The sequence below is a fragment of the Spodoptera frugiperda genome, chromosome 28 (genome assembly GCF_023101765.2).
Source record: "Spodoptera frugiperda isolate SF20-4 chromosome 28, AGI-APGP_CSIRO_Sfru_2.0, whole genome shotgun sequence".
Lineage (NCBI taxonomy): Eukaryota > Metazoa > Arthropoda > Insecta > Lepidoptera > Noctuidae > Spodoptera > Spodoptera frugiperda.
In genome coordinates this window covers 2186544-2209404 of record NC_064239.1, presented here as the reverse complement: position 1 = coordinate 2209404, position 22861 = coordinate 2186544, and the positions used below count along the sequence as shown (strand labels likewise).

General features: G+C 35.8%; 1 protein-coding gene across 1 annotated transcript in view; it reads left to right on the top strand.

Moving 5' to 3' along the window:
• LOC118265226 (kinesin-like protein CG14535) overlaps nucleotides 1-22861 on the top strand; it is a 331078-nt gene that overhangs the window by 57070 nt on the left and 251147 nt on the right. The window contains exon 3 of the mRNA XM_035578024.2: nucleotides 4219-4291. Coding sequence (XP_035433917.2) covers nucleotides 4219-4291 — 73 coding nt within the window. The remainder of the gene's footprint in view (nucleotides 1-4218; nucleotides 4292-22861) is intronic.

The following is a 22861-nucleotide window of genomic DNA, read 5'->3' as shown; positions in this document are numbered from 1 at the left end:
TCACGACACAGGAGACGATACTCTACTACTAAAAATCACTGGTAAAAACAGCATAAACTGTTAAATTTTTCAACAGTTATGAATAGATAAACAGATAGACTCTTAGTTTTATCGTTATGTAAAAATTAAAAAATGTATGGATTTTAGAATTTCCTGAATTACTAGAGAAAGGTAATTGACACATATGATTAAGAATTAGAACTACATACAAGTACAAAATAAAACAAGAAAATTCTTCTATGAAAAGATGAGTTCTGCACACGGAGTAGCAGTAGCACGTCTGCCGCCAAAACTATCAGAATTCAACTAGCGGGTCTTTCGTCGCGCCTAATGCAGTTAGCTGCCCACCTGAGGGCACTTTCCACTTTTGGCTAGATCCAGACACAGACATTGTTACCTAGAATATAGATTTAAAGTTACAACGATAGAAAATCTTTGAGACGAAATAGATTTTTATTCAGTTTTGGGATTAGTATTTCTTAGAATTGACTAAATGAAAAATAACTTTATTTTATGTTTATACATACTTAGTAAGTCGCCGTCTCCCATGGGGGCAGGTTGAGACAATGGACCGCCAATTGCTACGAATCTTATATACCACTATTGCTTCACCAACAGTTATCACGATCAGTCTTTTCATGCATGATCATTGGTTAAGGGAACTTTTAATTTGGCCCTTCTTTAATAGTTTAATGTTTAGATCATATTAGATATAAAAGATACCGTAATTGTTATATTAAATACCGTAACGCCGACGTTTGATGGGATAAGGTGATTTTAAATAGTCGATATCGAACTTTTAAATTTTTTGCTTGTTACTAAAAGCAAAGCTACTGTGAGTACCTAATGGGCTCTGAATAATATTTGATAGCCGATGATGACTTTTTTATACCGTAAAATGAATGTGTCAACAAAACTAAGGTAGGTACTACTGGTGGTATACCTATCAAATGTCGATGAAAATGTAAATTGACCGAAAGTTTTATGTTTCATGTTCGTCTAGATATCTAGATGCTAGCATCTAGGTTTTGATGGCCGCACTTATTTTTATTGATATGTAAATAGAATAAAATAAAATTCACTCTGCTACTACCAAGTTTTATTGAGAAAATTATTTTCCAGCTCAACCACCAAGCCGAATTCTTGAGTAGTTCTAGTTCTAACTTCGTTTAGGCGGTTTTCAACCTTAGCTTAGAATGCTAAGGTATAATTTGGAGATTTATGTATCTTGTTAAATAACTCGTTTGAACTTGAAGTATCTATGAATAATTTTATCTGCAATAACAATTTATTTGTTTTGTTTGAAACAGAAAGGTTTTTATAGTACCTAAGTTCTGTAACTTTCTCAGTTTAGGATTTACTACATGTTCAGTTTTAGAAAGACTATAATAGCAAAAACCAAATCAAGATTTTATACATAAACTTAAACACTACAAACCAGAATCGCAAAAGTTGACAAATAAATTATTAGTCAGACCATTAAACATTCGTCTCAACTAAAAAGTACTTCTGGAAACTTAAAAAATAACCTTTAACAAAGTAACAACAAAGTTGAAGGCAATTACGAAAAACCAAAGGGCAAATCGCCCTGTTATCGGCACAAAATTAATTTACGGACCAAAAATATCCACGGCCGTATTTCACGCGGACAATCTTCGGCAATTTCGCGACAAATCCTTTCGACATAAAAGCAAATCGCCTGGCGATCTGTCAAGGAGGTGCGAACGGCAAAAAAGTTGAATTTCTTACGGCATAAGCGTCATAAATAAAAGGAGGCGGCAAACTTTCCGCCGTTACCGGTGCGCACTGTGGCTGCGGACCTATTCTGGACTTGTGGAAAACAGCGCATTATGAGTCATAGGTAACTTCTTTTCTTAAAGAAAGGTATATATTTACAACATTTTTTATGGAATAATCCGGTAAACGAGCAGATGGATCACTTGATGGTAAGCCATTGCCGTCGCCCATAGACACTTGAAACACCAAAAACGTTACAAGAGCATTGCCAGTCTTTTGGGAGTTAGGAATTTAAGGCTTGTTGGGGAATTGGAGATTGGGAAGGAGAGGTAAACTAAAGGGAGGTATATAGGACAGTGTACGAAAATTAAGAGTAAATGCCCTAATTTTCCGACATTGTCCTATTCTAATAGTGGATAAACCTACAGTCAAACCTGTTATGCAAAACAAGGAGCTACATCTTACTGAGATTTGTTAATTAAAACTCAAATACTTAGTCCGATACAAGGAATAAACTTACGAATGAATGGAATGGATTTTTCTGGCAATTTATGTTATTTAGTTGTTCAGTAAACAAGTGGAAAACATTCAGAATAAGGTTATGTGGGCACAATTTGTCGGCGCGGACGTTCGGGTGCGCTCTCCGCAGGAAATGAGCGTATTTGTCTTACCTGAGCTAGGTGTGGCCTGTGTTATAGCGATTTTACTGATAGTCTGGAAGATTCTATGTAGAATTTCTGAGAAAACACTAGTCTCCTTCGCTTTTCAAGGCATAATTGCTCTCCTATATTGCTTCGGTGCCTAGGACTTTCAAGAACCGTCTCTGCTTACTGAGCGGAGCTTTCGTTACTGTCTATCATAGACAGTATTACCAGTTGCATCCTCGATCGGGGATAGATTCCTACTGGTTTCTCGTTTTCCAGATTTTAATTAAAACGTTAATGTCAAAGTTAAAGAATTTATAAATTTCAATTAATCCTTAATTAGGCACTGTGAATCGTCACGTCAAATTAAATTGTCCTTCAATCTGTCCATCAGTGAAGGTAGGTGCTCGTTCCAAAATATAGGTCCGAATGGAGAAGAACGAGCATCGTTCAAAGCAAATTCGATCCATCGTTAAAACAGGCTTGCTACAAACAAGAATGAATTTTTTGAACGTTTTATTACTTTAACTACGACTTATAACCATACAAAACAATATCCCCGCTAACACCGGCACCACACTCGACCTATAGCTAGAGCCACACATTCATAAATTCACTTACCAACATTTATGAATGTTAATAATTAAAGCCACTATCGCTGTGTGCGATTTATTTGCCACGTCTACTGTGTATGCAAGGCTTAGAATACTGAACTGTGACGTCACATTGTGGTGAGGTGATGCAGTAGAAATGTACTGTTTATTTAGCTTTGTTATGTGTCTTAAAGAATGGGAGATGTGCTATGAGAAGTTGTTTGCTCTTATACTTTGTACTTTATGAGATTATTTAAGAAAATATTCTTAGAGTCGGTTCATATTTGACGGAACATACGTCGCGTATTATCGGTCGTGTAACACCAGAACAGACAAATGTATATATAGAAAAACAATTGACTGTTCACACTCAACCGATGATACGTCAGTAAGACTGATGATACGCTCGACTTTTTTGTCAGATATGAACCGACTCTAAGACAAAACATGTAAATGTTTTGTCTCTGTCGTTAGTTGCAAACCTAACACATTACATGATAAGCCTCTATGTTGACTGAGAAATCGTAAGAAGTTAGATGATTACCTGGTGTGAAGATTTGCTTAAGGTGTAAAAGCCCATAGGAAAATCATATGAAAAGCAAAACAATATTATATTTACGGCTTTTTTAAGGTGGGAATCATTCAATGACTTCTTCGGCCTTGGGTGAGGCGAGAGGGAGTGTCAGACTTTTACTGACGAAAATCCACTCCGTTCCTACACCTGCTTTTCGAGCTGGAGCCATGGTAACCCGCTAGGCAGTCCGCAGCCCCGGGACATATTTATAGCTAAATTAATTCCAAGAAACTGTCCCTGACTCATTCATTAGGGCATCGGGCCAGAATAATTGTTTCGCATGAAGAAATACACAATTACTGTCATAACGAGATGATGGCCACTTAGTTCGGATAGGCACAGAAGTAATAAATGTTTGACCTGGTTTAAAAACTGAAGATTAAAGGTAGGTATCATTCACAGTCTGCCATTTATTTTACTTTGTATTACCCGAGTGGTGATAGCAGTGTAGAATGCACTTGTTACAAGCTCTTTTCTTACTGGGACTCGCGTAAGTATATTCCGAAAAAGACAGTACTACACATTTAACAGAATCTGGGCAGCAGCTCTAGATAAACCTGAATCTTTTAAACTTCGATCTCCAACTTAACAAGACAAATTTTACTTTCAGAATTCATTTCATTTTGAATCAAATTACTTTTAAATAGACTAACCTTTTATTTCTTTTCAGATCAACACCTCGATTGGTGGGCTCGGAGGCATCTTACAAGCTGAGTCCTTATGAAATGGAGGCGTTGAATGCGGTAAGTTACAATAGAAACTAATAACCCCAACAAAAGAATACACCAAGCCTTTTTGGATAACCCAACTGAAATCTTAAAAGAATAAAATCAAAAAAATTGATACGATAGTGAAATAATTTCACAGTTTCACATCCATATAGGTAGCAAGCCGGACGCCCATTCCGGCTTCTCATGCATGAGGGTTCGGGTTTGAAACCTACTAACGGCAAAATACCATTAATATGATGATTTTTCCGAGTTATATGTACTTTCTAAGATTATTTAGACATCACTAACAAACGATGAAAAAAAAATCGTGAGGAAATCTAGTCTTATAATTTCTGACTATAACTTTGAAATCGCCAACCCGCATTGAGCAAGCGTAGTGATTAATGCTCAAACCTTCTAGTGAGAGAAGAGGCCTTTGGTCAGCAGTGTTCATAATAAGTAGCAAGAAGTTCACAGCTAAATCAAAGTTTTAGTGGATTTAATAATAAGTAGTATGCAAAGTAAACAGAATTATCTCCCAGATATTGCGTACCAGACAAATAATAACATAATAATATGGCACGCATGTGCCCTTGCAGATTAGAGAGAGAACAGGGTAGAAGAGAGAGCGGGTATTGGGAGCGATTTTAACTGTTTTAGGTATAAGGGAACTTTTGGATTTGAAGATGTTTATTCCGATTGTGAATTGGTGGGGTTAATGTCACCATTTATCTCTTCCTTCTTCCATAATATATGAAAACATAAATCTCGTATAAAAATTTGTGAATGCGTACACTGCACTTTCTAGTGAACCTTTAATTATGTCTTTCAGCAATTCACTTGTTTTGGTTTTTTCAAGGGATATCTAAAACTAAATTCAGCTAGTGGACCATCATCTGTTAATTGATCATTAAATGAATAACAACTTATTTTTAGTATCTCTTAATACATTGACTGCCAACAAAAATCTGTTGACGGCATTTCCTCCGTTAGCGCCGGTCATTTTTGCCCCCATGGCGTTGAATGTGTAAACTATGTAACGAACTTACGTACTCTTCAAACTCTATCAAAAAAATAATTCTTCGTAAAAATAAACTTAAAAATTAAGATAATTATTTAAATTCACGATTGGAAAAGTAACTCTCGCTGTCGCCCAATACATACACTGTATTTCTAGAATTTATCGACCAATTACGTATACTATTTATAGCAAGTGGATGTCTATTAATCTATCGCAGATAACATCATAATAATGTAAGAAACTAACTAACTTGTAGCAAATAAATTGCTGGTGTAATGGTCACTTTATTTATCGGTTTTCCGTAATCCAGTTTAGTTTGCTGTCCTGGCACTTAACTAGTTTTCCTTAATTATATATAATTTCTCCTAGTTTGTATAGATAAGTAACATTAATATAATCTGTTGACTGTGACTCAAATGAAAATAGATTTGAAAAAGTGTTTACGACCAACGGTCTCTTTCCAAAGGTTGTCTGTAAGAGATCGCCTTTGTGCGATAAGATAATAAAGTATTACTATTATCATTTAATATAAGGTTAAAACCTCACCCATCTATTAGGAACTACACTAAAATTGCGGGCTTTTGGAAAAATATTATTATTGCGAATAGTTCTTTAATGTGAAGAAACAACTTAAGCGTTGCTCAGTAAAAACCAGTAGTAAGTAATTCTCATATCACGAGTTCCCAGTTTTTTTATTTGCTCACCTCTACTACTATGAAACTTTAAGTCGTTGAAAAATGTATGCAAGAATTATTCTGTGGTATCTAATCACTTCATTAGGGTTCCTATTGCCACATTAAGAAAACCCGAATGGCCATTGTTATTGCCAACAAATAGACACGTAATACAACAATATTCGAATAGGAAGCTGAGAGTACCATTGCGTCCCATATGTTAAATACGTGAGTATTTGTTTTATGGTATTAGTTTAGTATATACCTATATATACATACATACTGCCGAGTGTAGCTAAATGAGGATTAAGTGGCTTTGTATTTGCTGTGTCAGTAATGTAATATATGTCTATTGTCTTCTCAGTTGCCGGCAATAAGTAAAGGAAATTTATTAAATCTTGTGGAATCATCTTATGTTTGAATTTGAGGAACGTAAACTGGTTAGCAATCGCCGCTACCAATGGGCACTCGAATCATCAGAGGCGTTACAATTGCGTTGCCGGGCCATTTTGGGGGTTAGGAATTTAAGGGTAGTTTGGGAATAGGAGATTAAGAAGATTGCGAAGATAATTGGGCCTCCGGTAACCTCACACACAATGAAACACTTACATTGTGTTTCAAACACAATGCTGTTTCACATCAGTTTTCTATGAGGCGGTGATATCACTCCGGTCGAGCCGACCCATTCATGCCGAAGCATCGCTCCCACACTTCTATGTTTCTTAGTTTATTTATTTGTAAGAAGCGTTATACTGCGTACATAAGAAATCCAAAAACAACTATTTTTTATTTTTAATAACCATATATTAATGAGTTTAAACACAACAAAACATATCTAAAACAAACAAACACTTGTATTTTTTTTTTGAAAAGGAATAGTAATCACATCTCGTTACAAACGGGAGTCTCTTTTGTTAGTTCCTTAAAAGAAAGGTTCTCTAACTGGCTGGTTGGCAGTTGACCTGCGGTGAGCGTCGATTAACACGGATACGGGGACTGGCGCCAGACTCGTTCGTAGGGCTGTGAGGGACACCAAAAAGGTTAGGGTTTGATGATTCATAGAGTGCTGAACTTGATATCTTGGTATAATATGTATCTACTTACATAGTGTAAACAATATACTTGGGTAAAGTTTTTATTAGGATTGATTTCTACCTATGTATATTGTATAATGTGCACTGTACTTTTCAACTTAAAAAATGATGGATGGATGAATGCGATTGTGGTTGTTTGATCAAACTAGGCAGTAGATTTGATTTAATTTTGATAAAATCTTGAATAGTTGTAAAAGAAATCAAATTATTTTAGATAAACACAAAGTTATAGGTATCAAAAATGAACCCAAACCACTTGTTCAGCAATAAATAACCATTGCTGTCATTTGAACAAAGAAACACTAAATGAATAGCATAATTGTACAGTGCACACATTGAATAAGTTGTACAATAATTTCAATTAAAATTAAGTATATCTAACAAAAACAAACCTACCAACCCTAACCTCTGACTAGTTTGCACTTAAAAACACTTTTTCACGCCATTCCAGCGCATAAAATTAGTTTCACACAAATTGAACTTCTTTAAGAGCTGACCTATTAGGGCGGGCTATTGTTACTTGGCTATTTAAGTCTGTAGCCCACAGGGACACGGCCAACCGATCCTTACTCGTAATATCTATTGTATTTTATTGACATTGAGTAGAGGAGTTCAGAAAATCAACGGTTTTGTCTGACATCTGAAAGGTTTTTAAATGTGGGAGAGCCATGGTTCGGCACGAATGGGCCGGCTCAGCCGGCGTGATACCACGGCCTCACAGAAAACCGACGTGAAACAACGCGTGCGTTGTGTTTCATTGTGTGAGTGAGGTTACCGGAGACCCAATTTTCCCGATCCCCGATTCCCAACAACCCTTAAATTTCTAACCCCCAAAAGGCCAGCAACGCACTTGTAACGTCTCTGGTGTTTCAAGTGTCCATAGGCGGCGGCGATTGCTTACCATCAGGTGATCCGTCAGATCGTTTACCGGCTTATTCCATAAAGAAACGCGAGTAACAAAATAAATTAATTTAGTATATTTCACCAAAATTAAAATATTTTTAAAGAAAATTGACCGAAATGAATTTACTGTCAATTCTCTCTCCTATGTCAATTACCTCTGTAATTACATCTTATTTTAAGTAACAAAGGATTCAGTTACAAATATCTTTTGTACTGTTTCTGACCATTTAGTGAAAAAGGGCATCTGTTTCTATTATGTATATGGGGAAAGGTTAGAGGTAAACGATACTAGGAAACCATATAGAGCAGCGACTAATTAAATGTTACTTTAGAATTGAACACAGAAAGGTTAGAACAGGGTGTGGCTTACAAATTATAATATTGTAATATTATTTTTATAAATAATAAGTAATCTAAAAAATATAACTAAATAAGACTGCCTCGTTAGTCGAGAGGTCGCATGTGCGATGGCAAGGTGTCTCGTGTTCAGTTCCCGGGTCGGCCCAAGTATTGCCGGACCTTTTTCGGTTTTTCGAAAATTTCTCAGTAATAGTACGGAGTCTGGAATTGTGCCCAATATATGGCAATAATCTCAGCCTCCAATTACATGGGACTTACAACACAATGGTGAAAATTGAGTAAGTTCAGTACCTATAGATCTACTAGCACGCATTAAGAATCTACGACTAGGCCTTCTCTACAAAAGAGGGTTTGCGATAATCTCCTGGTAGATGTAATAAAGTACGCAATTTTAAAGCATCAGGTTTATCAAAAAGCGCTGAACTGATTTCTGTACTTTTAGCTTTCGGTATTAATCGCGAAAAGTATACAAGTACATCCTTTTAGTTCGATCATTTAATTCACTTTATATTCGGGAAAAATTGACTGTTGTATTTTTTATATATTTACCTACCCATATGTATTGTATTGAGTTAACAGCCCGCATACCATTGGAAATATTGGCAACTGTATCATTATTTGTTTGTAATCCATTTTATTGAGAATCGGCTTTAGTGAACTATTGAACAATTGCACTTTACATTGATTTGAGTGACCAAGTAGAAATTTTAATTTTCATTGAGTGAAAAGGTGCGAAAAACTCTTTGATATCTTATACTTACTATTGTATAATACTGAAGAGTTTTTAACGAAACCCTGGAAGTACTAGTTCGATTTAAAAAAAATGTGTTGGATAGTACATTTATCAAAGAAGGTTATAAGCCATTACGCTCTGACCAATAGGAGCCTAGTTATTTTATAAAAATCATTGTATTAGGATACTTAACACATAACAGTCACAAGGCTCAATCCTAAATTCCATGGTTTTATGAGGAACATTATAATCTAAAAACTAAAAACCTAACCAGTAATTTAGATTTAAAAATATTAAACCTGCACTTACTTCCTAAATACATACGATGAGGCAACAACCAAACTGAAAAACCTTAAATAAACTCTGCATAAATAAAAAAACTAATTAAAAATCCAATCGACACAGTCCACTGCGACTAGACATAGAATTATGTATATTCTACGGCGCAAGCCACAAAAGTCTGGGGACAATTTGTGCGGTCGCGAGCTTCCATTAGCTCATCAAGACGCCTTTGTACGCTACCGTGGCGGAAACAGAAGGGATTTCATGTATAATCTGTGAAAACGCCCCGCTATCCTACCATGGGAATTCGATGGGAATTATGGTGAAAAATTTGTGATAAAAATGGTATGGTTTTTTTATAAAAAAATATTTATATATTATATATTTTTGGGTTTTGGTTTCTGGAATTAATGTTAACTGACAAAATTATCACCGTGAAATAATAAATTGTAAAACTTTGCTTGTCTGTCCGTCAATCATACTAAAACTACTGAACGGATTTTGATGTTCAGTTTACAGACAGGGTATGAGCCGCTGAGGAATATATGATTCATATTCAGCAAAAATAAAATTGTTACGAAAATCGTGCTTTATTCAGAGAAATTTTATTTCTGAAAGCATCATACAAAATCAACAAAAAGTTTCAATAACAATATACCTATTCATTAAAATTAACTCAAATATTATCTCTTCATAAAAATACAACATTTAAAATTCCTTGCTCCCATAGTAGTGGTCCGTAACACTAAAAGATACGTTTGAATAAGTTGCAGCAATAATCGTTTATTGTGTCGTAACCGGCTCACTGGTACATCACAACCATTGCTTTGTGGTATTGCGGTCTAATTGTACGTAGACCTGTCCTTAATTGTTACTGTTTAGCTTTGAAAAGGAAATATTCTGTTCTGGAGATAGAAAAGGTAACGTAGACAGTATTTTTTATACCAGCAACATCATTATTATTAGCCCGATTACATATCTACTGCTCAATATAATTATGCCTCATGACCCCCAAATGCTTGGAAACGGTTTTAAATTTACAAAAATGAATTTAAATTCGATGCAAATTATTACATTCATACATACATAACTTCAGGCCTGTCTCCCATAGGGGTTGGCAGAGACTATGAAACGTCAATCGATATGACTTTTTTTTTTTTTTTTTTTTTTTTTTTTTGAGGGTGGAAAATCATCCAATGACTTCTCCCGCCTTGGGCGAGGCGAGAGGGAGTGTCAGACTCTTACTGACCACCCCGTTCCTACTCCTGCCCGTCGAGCCGGAGCCCCGGTAAACCCGCTAGGTAGTCCGCAGCTCCGGATTAATCGATATGACCCTTACGATGTCTTTTTTGGTAAATCAACATTCATCGATCTTTTGATGCATTTTTCGATGCAAATATTAGTAATGCTTTAATAAATTTAATATGTTTTTAAATTTTATTGCTGTTCTGACAAGACTAATGATGATGATGGTCACGAGGTTGTCGACATGTGGAGTGTGGATTCGGCTATCGTTGTGCCGATAGTCGTGTCGGCCAACGGATTAATACCCAACAGCCTCGACAACCACCTTAGGAGGCTGGGGTTAGGCGGATGGATCAAGGGCCTGATGCAGAAGGCAGTACTCCTCGAAACGGCACGTATTGTGAGGAGGTTTCTGTCTTTGGAGCCCTAACCACCGGTAGCTTGGACCATGCTCCCGCTACTGGTCGGCTCCTATTTTTATATTTTTAAATGTTATTTTGTTTTTTATTTTTATAAGTAATATTTAAAAATATAATTTTAGAGTGTTATAAATAAATATATACATAAAAAAAAATGATGATCACGAATATCTGTCATAACTTAAGCATCTATAAAACATTTCATCCATAAATTATTATTTTCACATCATCAACCGCACAAGTACTAAACACCAGACACCCTAACAACGATACATTTAACACAAACCAAATCACTGTTATTCCAACGGCCACGAAACGATAATGGCGATTAGTATAATGAAATGAAAACATTAGAGGCAAATAAAGACAGTCACGGGGGTAGGCAGATAAATAAATTTACACTCTATTAAGCGACCGTGATTCAGCTAGGAGGGATTGAGGGAAGGAGGGTTGTGGCGCCGTTCATCTCACACATTATGAGGGAGTCCTATATCTTAGAAGATGATCTTTCATAATGTGGTGTATGTTGTAGTGATTGAGATACAGGTTTGAGGACGTTTGATGGGATAATAAATGGTAGGAACTAATGTGATTGTTATGAATGTGGTGGTGGTAGGAATGGGAATTGTAGAGGTGTTGTTAGTCATCTCTTAAACAATTTCTGACTTATTTTGGATGGGTGAATTTGGAGTTTTACTTCTTATTACGTTAGAAAGTAGTTAGCTAAATTGCACACACAATATAAAGTATAATAGTGTTGTCTGTATAACAAAAAAGGTAGTATTATCTTATGTTACGTATGTGAAAGAACGGTGTAGGCTCAGCTCGCCCCTTGGATCTCGCCCCTGATTGCCTAAGTGCATCAACTCGCCCCTTAAATTATTAGATACTCCAACTCGCCCCCGATTGTTGGTTAGTTAAAAGTACTGTCAGCACTCTAAGTTTATAAAATATTTAAATGAATATTTTTTCTTAAAACTTCAATAATGCTTCTTATAAAACTCATTCTTCTTCAATAAAACTTAAAAAATTTCAAAGGGGTTTTTTTTATGAAACAAGCCGATAACCGAGCAGACGTATTACCTGATGGTAAGCAATCGCCCCCGCCCATGGACACTTGAAACACCAGAGGCGTTACAAGTGCGTTGCCGGCTTTTTGGGAGTTAGGAATTTAAGGTTGTTGTTCGGAAATCGGGGATGGGGAAGATTGGGAAGGGGGGAATTGGGCCTCCGGTAACCTCACTCACACAACGAAACATAACGGTTTTCTGTGAGGCCGTGTTATCACTCCGGTCGAGCCGGCCCATTCGTGCTGAAGCATGGCTCTCCCACACTTAAATGCCGCAAGGGGCGAGTCGATGCATCAAAATAATTATTTAATTGTTAAATTTTTCACTCGCCCCGTAAGGGTTTTCGTAAGGGGCGAACCACAACTCCAAATTAATAAAAACGGGGCGAGTGGAACATTTTAATCGGAAGGGGCAAGATCCAGGGGGCGAGCTGATACTACACCGAAAGAACGGTGTACAGTATGCAATTGTGCTTTGATTGTTTGAATTCGTAGTGTTACTCATACTATTATTTTATGCCTTAATAGTGTATTACTGAGGTAGTAATTTAAGTAGAAGAAATCCAACCACGTGATAAAACATAGCCTAATTGGTTTTGTGCTTAATTAAACAATTATCTACAATCTAATTGACCGAAACAATAATAATATTGATGACATTGAGCAAAAATTTACAGCTGACTCAATAAATGCTTACCATGACTTATAATTATTTTGCACCACATACAATATTTAACATTCAAGACTTAATAACTCGGTCAGAGCAAAATTGAAGCAGACGGAATGCGGAATCGGCCATAATTACTCAATGAGTTTATTCTTCATACTTTTTTTACAGCAATCGTAAAAAGACGATAAGGTCTGCATAAAATGTCATTGGTTTATGTTTTATACTGAGTGTAAAATGTTAATACACTTTAATTTCCTGTTGGGTTGACTTCTAGAGTTTAATGCCGACGCCAGCTTTCGTTTTCGGCCATATTTTTTGCAATAGCCAACTTGACTTTTTTATACTACCGAGACTTTATCTGCTAGCTTTATCAAAATGATCATGATTTAATCAAACTTACGTAACTAACAACATTGTTATGAACATTCAAAGTCAAAATCAAAGCATTTATTTCATTTTTTTATGAAACATCCCACTCACACAACGCAAGCGTTGTTTCACGTCGGTTTTCGGTGAGGCCGTGGTATCAATCCGGTCGAGCCGGCCCATTCGTGCCGAAGCATGGCACTCCCACACAATCCTAAATTAGGCACTTTTGAAATGTCAAATTGAATTGTCCGTCAGTCTGTCTGTCAGTGAAGCTAGGTGCTCGTGCCAAAGTGTAGCTTCGAATGGACATAATTATAGTAATTTTTGAATATCTGTACTCATAGAAACATCTGCCAAAAAAAGGAATATAATATACTGTCAACCCGCCTAGGTCTATTATGGCATAATAGTCATTTGACTCACATTTACCTTGACGTAAAAAATATATATGAAAACGGGTAACGTTAATGCATCGCACTGGCAATCTCAAAATCGAGGGGTGCATAATTTATCATACGGAGCCACTGCCTTATATGTGAAGCTATTTTGGGGTTCACAGCTGTGAAGTGTAGCTAGGTTACGGTAGATGGTCCTTTAGACTATGTGGGTTTTAAAATTATGCAACAGAATAGCTGTATTTTGAAGTGGGTTATATGTAGCTAAGAGTGTAATAACTCAAGAATTACTTGGTAATTTGAAAAACGTCGTCAATATTTTGATAGTCTAAAACCCTCTAATGCAAGTAGGTATATAGCCTAAATTAACTAAAAATCACGGGTTACTCGCGTAAATTTATCGAGAAAAGCTCTAAGCTCTACTAGTTTCGAGTCACAGAGGGACTCTTCATCATTAGCAGCGTGAGCAGACGCGGCGACGACGTTGATTTTTAGGCAATTTAGGTAATGTCTCACGATAGTTATTTTTAAAAAAGGTATATGACCTGTTTGCAGTCTGTTTGATTGTAAATAAGGTCCTTAAATTGTTGAAAAAGTTGTTTTTACTTTTGAAGATTTTTCCATAAGGAATAAATAAGTATATCTTATACATACCTGGAGCATTTTTTAATATTTTATCGTACACTAAAATATACAGAACGAGACTCTAAAACAGCATCACGCTTGCCACATTTTTTATTATATCACACGTTTCTGTGAAGAATGAATTTCAAATGGTGTCGGAAGTTTGTGTTGGGGGAATAAATCCTCGGCCCTTACCACGGGAAACAATTAGATTATGTCTGGACTTCAAGCGAAGGCTGCGTGAGTTTGGGGTGAGTTTGGCGTGAGAATGGGTAATTGTGCCAGATTATGATGCTTAAATGTTAATGTGATGTTTAAGTGTGCTTTGATTAGCAATTAAATCAATGTGTTGACAAGTCGATTAACCGTTGGCTAAAAACGGTTAATCGACTTGTCAGATTTGTCAACACATTTTCTGTCAACTGTAATAAGATAAGATCATGTTAATTAATGCTACTTAGTTCTTTGGTCAAACTTTCTTTTTTTAAAGGCAAATGGAGCAGACATTATTGTATAATTACATTCATGAAAATTGTTTGTTTTTAATAATTATGATACATAATCTAAAATTTAGAAGTATATTGAAGCAACACATAAGTAGTTGTTCATTATCTAATTCTTATACCAACTTTTTTAAATAGGTGAGAACTTTGTGAGAATAACTCGACTCGAATTCACGTGAACGATATATTAGCGAGTTTAAATAAAACACGTAGTAGGGGAACAAAGGTGTTTTAGGGTGTTAGAAACTTGAAAGAAATATAAGCCTTGAATCGGTCTGAAGTGTGATGTATGATGTAACATTACGATATCAAAAGACGACTCTTTATTGAATTAGAATGTTCTGTCGGATCGTTAGATTTCCTATACTGATATTTATACGTGTTTATGTAGATGATAGTTGTTGTTATTGTTTGAAGGGGAGGTAGAACTGTTTTTGTAGTTTCGTTTCTTTTTTTCATTTCTTAAATATTTTGGTGAATAAATCTGTTGAATTTTAATACATTTGACAATTTTTTAAACCTTGCCCACACCAGGATTTTCTCCTGTATCGTAGGTGCGTTTACAAACTTGTTCACATACAAAAGACACCTAGACCAGACACATCAATTTGTAGATCACGCAAAGAGTTGCTACGTGCGGGAATCGAACCCGCTACCAACACGTGGTCTAGCCACCGTGCCAACCGTGCAGTCATCTTATAATTATTCTGCATACAACTTATAACCTCAAGACAGTAAAATACTATCGAATCTATAATTATAACCAAATATTTTAAACCTCAGAAGTGTCTCTATCTTCTGCGTACAAAGTAAGATCATTTTATTGGTTAAATTAGAAGAAACGTGAAATAAACTTCAACACTTAAACGAAAAGCGATAACCGCACAACTATATCATCATAAAACTTGACTCCCAATCAAAATTGAACCTTAACCACCAACTCGTAAGATCAAAATTCCTTCAACAGCCAAAATCACTAGCAAAACGGCAACCGGCGACATTTTTTTTTATCAATCCCCAACCGCGGCAGGAACATCTATCAGTATCGTAAATTTGACTATAACAACGTATTTCTGGTTTGCTCGTGGCGTATGTCTGTGCGTGCCGAAGTACTAGGGGAGCAGAAATTAATAAGAGGAAACGCGATTTTAACGACTTCCAGACAAATTGATGCGGAACGATCATTTGTTACGTTCGAACTTCGAAGCTGTATTCTGGATTGTAGATTTGAAAGTTAAGGTGTGATAGCTAAGCTTGTTGACACAATAGGTACTACGTATCTTCATACATTCATGCATGTAAACTTCGTATGTGCGATGCAGGATATTTGTGACGTCATCCGTTGATTTGCTCGTCTATGTGCGACTTTTTGTCATCTGTCACTTGTCAATGTGTCGCCACATGATTATTTTATATGTTTAAATATCTTCGTATCTTCATATCTCTTCAGATTATGAAGATTTATAAGTAGGTAAAACACTTACAAATATAAAAAAAAAACTTTCAAACAAGCTATGTTTTTTTTTAATCATCAACTAACTAACTATAATGTATTAAAAATCAAAAGATTACATTTGTGAATGTGTGTGATAGATATTATTATATCAATATCATAAACTATGTCAAACAAACATTATAATAAGTCAACAAAAACCAAATTGAATATAATATCAAACAATGTAAATAAAACTCCTCAACAAGTCAACACCATCTAAGTTTGTAACAGAATACTACCTCATTTGTCAGCTGCTCCTCCCTAACTATTGTAAACTTGATTTGACGTCCAAAACAATATGGCTTCCATCTGGCAGCCGACAAGAAAACAATTTCGCTGCTAACTATTAGCCACTCCCCAAGGTACAGTTATTACTCTCAACTTTACCCAGAAACAAAAACCAAAATAGATTTTACAATTTACACTATAACACTAATTTGAGAATGTTAAAAGAAATGGTATTTGCGTCAGCTGTTTGACAACCCGCCATTTAAAAGGCAAAGGCAACCTTCCATTCTGCCTACTTTTGCGCGGCAAAAAACGTTTTGAGGTTATGAGATTTTGGAGAGGTCCTTTTTAGAGGAGTTTAAACTTGATTTATGGTTTATAATTCATTATGTTACACCCTTTCTTATGTTGGAAACTGATTTCTAAATGTATGTTTTAAAGCAAATATTTTAATAAGTTTTAAGTAAAGCTTCTTAATTAGAAAAAGCAAGCCCTGTTTGAGCTCACATTGCCGTAGTTGTTTACCTTTGGAAACAAGCTCGGGACTAAAGGCTCAAACGATGTCTGCTCAGCGCAAAACAGATGAAAATGATGCAAAAAATAGTAAATAAGCAGATGCAAGTTATTTACATACAGCGAAATCTCATCGACGATGCGGGCAGCCTCGTAACATGAAGTTTGTTACTACGAGTTCTCGAATGAAAGGAGGATTAATTGAAATGTTATCACTTACTATTCCTATTTACAAGACAATATCTTTTGTTAGTAATATTGATATACTTACCCTCAAAACTCGCTTTACTATTGTAGCCAAACATAGGCACACTTAAACGACACAGCTACGTATCAATTGATCAATTGAAATAAAACCTTTATTATTTATGAATTCAACAGTATTCTATCCAACTAAGTAATCAAAATCGAAACTCATAACAAATCACGGTTTGACAACAATTTCAACCATGAAAAAAAATATAAAATCTTCTGAGCATCTTCAATACCAAAATCAATTTTCAACAGCATCTTGTCACACACAAATATAACTCACACAAAACTCACTAAGTACACACTAGAAAATATAATTCGAGTTGCACCACTAGTAGCTCTCCACTCAGCTCTGTCATAAATGATACAGAATCAACTCAGAATTTGCATGTGGACGAGACATGTTTGCAAATCATATGTTACGATTTACCAAGACTAGGTACATACGAGTATGTACTTAGTATGTTTGTTGCTTGGCTGTTCATGCTTAATATTGGAAATCCACACCTTGTTTGGTTATTGTCTGTCTGTTTGTATGTATGTATGTAGGTATGTTTTGTTCAATCAGTTTTGAGATGAGATTGTTCGTTGAGATGGATTTCGTGGTATTTTGTTTGGTTTGAGGTGGTGAATGTGATATAATGAGGTTTGGGTTTTGATATCGTGATGGGTAAAGAGTTTTTAGGTTATATGACATTTTTATGGTAAAAAGCGGCCAACCAGCAGACGGATCACCTGATGGTAAGCAATCGCCGCCGCCCATGGACATTTGAAACACCAGAGGCGTTACAAGTGCGTTGCCGGCCTTTTGGTGGTTAGGAGTTTAAGGGTTGTTAGGGAATCGGGGACTGGGAAGATTGGGAAGGGTGGTAATTGGGCCTTCGGTAACCTCACTCACAAAACTAAAGCGTTGTTTCACGTTTTCTGTGAGGCCGTAGTATCACTACTATGTAGTGCACGACAAAATAGCCGAAGCATGGCTTTCCGACACTTGCTAAACAATTAGCTGCTCGCTTATAATTGAACACCCGCACACATCAGAGGAGTTAAAAATCCGTAGCCAGCCTTTAATTGACTTTATTTTTAGGCTAGTTTTTTGTGTGGACGTGGTATCAAATCCAGAAAATTAAATAGATATTGTTCAGTTTCATATATTTTCCTTACACGAAACACCAAATTAATTCTATTTCACGAAATTCAGCGTTAATACAAGTTTAGCCAACAGATGTGGATTCCGTAGTCCGTACGGGTCCTAATTACAATTTTACTGTCTCGTCGTACATTTGGACACAATTTATTTTTAATTTAATATTAGGGTTACACTTTAAAGTGGAACTAAATGAAACTCTTTTCTGAATATAAATATAAACTTGGGTACGAATTATATCAATAAAGTAATGTGTTTGTTAAAACTGTAATTGTAAGTCTTATTTAATTTTAATTCTTTATTTCCTTCTCTAAAGGGGTAGGTAGAGGTACTAACACGTCGTGTTTGACTTTGAAAACATTGGAAACTGTGTAGTTTCCTACTTGCTTCCAGACTTTTTTGACGTATTGAATAATGGTCAGTATTCCAAAGCCAAGCGTAGATTTGTATAATAAATTTTCGTAATTTTTGAACATCGCTTAAGACTAGGCGAGATTGGCGCTAAACGTCTTTCTATTTTAAGTATATATCTTTTTTATAAACTTTACTTAGCAACTAAAAATAATTGACCAATGACACTACTACTTCACACCGACCATCAGCATCTCTCAACATGCTTTTCATCAAATCTTAATATACCATACCAATTCCAAGTACATCTCCTCACACAATAACATAAACAGTGCGGAATCATACGACGCGCTACCTGGAACACTCGAATGAACAGACAGACGTCTAAACATTATCCTTCAGTAGCTGACTATATGTATACATATCTAATGAACTGTTAGGCTGATTGTTATCATGCAGTCTGTCTGTATAATGTTAAGGACTAAATAAAGCATAGGTTGACTAAATAAATAAATAAGTTGCAAGTGTTCATAGACCACGGTAACCACTTATCATCAGGTGGGCCGTGTGCTCTTTTGCCACTGTCGTGGTATAAAAAAGCATAAGACAATTATTTAATGACAATATCAATGATTTTTGTCAGGCCTTTGATCATTCAAAGCACCAATAACAATAGAAACACTTACGATTTAAATAATTTCGCCAGAAATTGAGGTTTTTGATCCATGCAACGTAAACATATTAGGTATCTAATCAGAAAAAAATGCGTATTTTATAAATTAACATAAAAAAATGTCTTCAGGGTGTTTATATACCTAAACACCCTGAAGACATTTTTTTATATATATGCATAAACTAGCTTCCGCCCGCGACTCCGTCCGCGCGAATGTCGGTCTCGCGTGGAAGTTTTATTTCAATACTCTCAAATATCTATTGATTGGACCCAAATACGGCGAGGCTCATAATAATTAAGGAGATCCCTCTATTGAGCTACTGCTGTTGAGCTCGCGTTCTGTAGAATAAAACTGAAAAATAATTTTTTTTTTCTACGTATTTTTCTAGGATAAAAAGTATCCTATTTTATGCCCAGGATAATAATAAGTTTCATCGAAATTGAACCGTTAGTTTTCACGTGATGCCTGAACATACAGACAGAAAGACAAAAAAAAAATTAATCACATATTTGGGTTTGGTATCGATCCAGTAACATTCCCTGCTATTTATTCTTTCAATATTTTCAATGTTCAGAATTGACCCTTCTACAGATTTATTATATGTATAGATAAAAATAAAAATGTCAAAACTTATTTTTTTATTTAATTTAATGATATGTTAAGCTGGCAGAAACCTTTAAAACTTTAATCTGTTATTAAATTCCCGGATCAAAGGACCAAAGGACCAAATAATGCAGCTCAAATACCAGTGTCAAATAATTTGGATATAGGTACAGTCGTATGTTCGGCTTGCAGGGCCCTCTTTGTGCAGTAATGATGACGTGGCGGCGCCCACCGCATTATTAGTATAGATATAACAGGGATAGATTGTGTCTGGATGTACCTTGACTATGTGTGTACAAAAGGACCAGGTGGTGTGATTTGTTAAGGTGACGTTTGTTTTTGGTAGGGAGATCTTCTTCCTACCAAATGCGATGTTTGACGATGATTATCATCGAATATCCAAATCCTCATGGATTTTATATCATCTATAATTTGAATGTAACAAATTACCTACAATGTGTATTTCATAAGTCATCTTCCTGTTTTCCTTTAGGTTAGGATCAATATTGCATCTTTATCATCTTCAACTTAATTAAATACATACTCATCAAATTCTTCTTTGAACTTATACTTTAGAAACACGTGTCTTTTCATCTTACTCTCGTACTCGAACACAATCATCCGCCTTACTATAGATAATTTTGAAACAACTCAAAAAAAGCTAGAAACAAGATACTCTTTTTATACAATTAAACCTTTATTTACATTCTAATCTCTCTGTTGCCACTTCCAGTCCTTTCAATCTGCTACAAAATCACCTAGACAAATTCACCCTCCGACATTGTCGCTTTGATCTGCTCCTGATGTTTTGGTTTCCACTCAGCACCCATGCATCGAGGGGACACGCTGCCTAGCTATCGATGTCGACTACAATTACAAACCTCCTTGCTGTTGATTAAGCCCTGGTACCTTTGTTTAGGTGACAACTGTGTTGTACTTAGTATGTGTTATTATTTAGATTTTGCAGTGTTACATAAATATGAAATAAGTGGAAGTAACTAAATCACTCACTCATTTTAATCTAAGGACGGATAGTATATAGATATAGTTAACGTAAGACTCACTTTTAACTAATTGTATTATGAGTGCCAAGTAATAAAAGTGTTAGGTCGAGCTTATGACAAGTTTTGAAAAATAGGAAAAATGCCCAAAAGTGTTCTGACGGGAAGCTATGCTGAGGCCTCCACCCTTGCAATCATTAAACAAATATCAGCATAGCTAGCATAAATTAACCACATTTGATAAAAATGTAACGAAAAAATGCATTATGTCTATAAAAATCTATTGCTGTTCATTAGTCTCGCCAACGCCGTCGGCTGGACCGATTTCCCAAATTTTAGTCTTGAATTATTTGTTGCAGTCTAAGGAAGGTTTAAAAGTGAGAAAAATTTGTTTGGGGCGGTACGAAGTTTGTATGTTCAGCAAGTAAAACAATAAATATTATAAATTGAATACTTTACATTAATACATTTCACATTATTTCAACCCACAATAATACTTACGTATCTAGAAAGAAGCTTAAAAATTAAATTCCTTTACAGTGCACTAAGAGATGCGCGTTACACATTTATTACGTCCAGGTCTCTGAAAGCCTCTTAAAACAGTTAACGACTGACTGAAACTCAGTACACACTCACGTACTGAAACGCTAAGCCTTAATAAACTGAAATAGAATACTGAAAAGTATATGGTTTTAAAATTATTATGGATCAATGAAATGCTAGGGAATGCTACTGGAAATGAAATGTGTTGCCATAACAACGGGGTTGTAAAAGGAGAAACAATTTAGTTTAGTAACAAACTTGTGTAGGTAGCATTCTAGATTTCTGTTCATAGTCAGTACAGCATTTATAAAATGTTTCTGTTTTGATTTTTAGTGAAGATTTTCTATGAAATCTATAATTACTAAATAGTTAATAATTATTGCCTCGCTGGACGAGTGGTCGCAAGTGTGACTGCCGGGTAGGAGTTCTTGGGTACGACTCGCGGGTCAGGCAAAGTATTTCGGGGCTCTTTTTCGGGTTTTTCGAACATTTCTTAGTAGTACAATAGCACGGAGTCTGGAATTGTGCCCAGTATATGCTGTGTATTTCTTTTTTGATACATGTATATATTTTTTATTATACTGTTATGTGTATATAAATAAAACACGGTTTCATAAAACCCAAATCATTACAGACCACTCAAAATGGAATATAACACACAAAAAACATATCCGCTCATTTTTCCCCACCTATCGACGGAATTATGTAGCTAGAGGGGGAGGCTCACACCACATGATAGAGATCGCTTGTCAAGTGACGCGGAACAGTCAGCTGAGCGCGAAGCCACACCGCGAGGAAATGATCATGATGTACCAGGGCCGTAGATGATGCAGGAGATATCACGGATTATGACTGATCGAGTGCTAGTAGGGACATATTATGTAGACTTATGAGTAGTGTTAACCATATAGGTACGTATAAAATTTATGAAGCATTTTCTAATTGGACTGGACACGAAGACAGTAGATAGCAAAGATAGTATTAACTACGTATGTGTACATTTTATGAAGTATTTTCTAATTGGACTGAACAAGAGCAGTAGATAGTAAAGAATAAAATGATGATGCGGTTACCAGGGCAGCAGATTTTGAAGGAGAAACGGAGACGGAATTATGTGTCTAGGGGGAGGCTCACACCACATGATAGAGATCGCTTGTCAAGTGACGCGGAACAGTCAGCTGAGCGCGAAGCCACACCGCGAGGAAATGATCATGATGTACCAGGGCCGTAGATGATGCAGGAGATATCACGGATTATGACTGATCGAGTGCTAGTAGGGACATAGGTAGACTTATGGATAGTGTTAACTATGTATGTGTAAATTTTATGAAGTATTTTCTAATTGGACTTTACACGAAGACAGTAGATAGCAAAGAATAAATGATGTTGCGGTTACCAGGGCAGCAGATTTTGAAGGAGAAACGGAGACGGAATT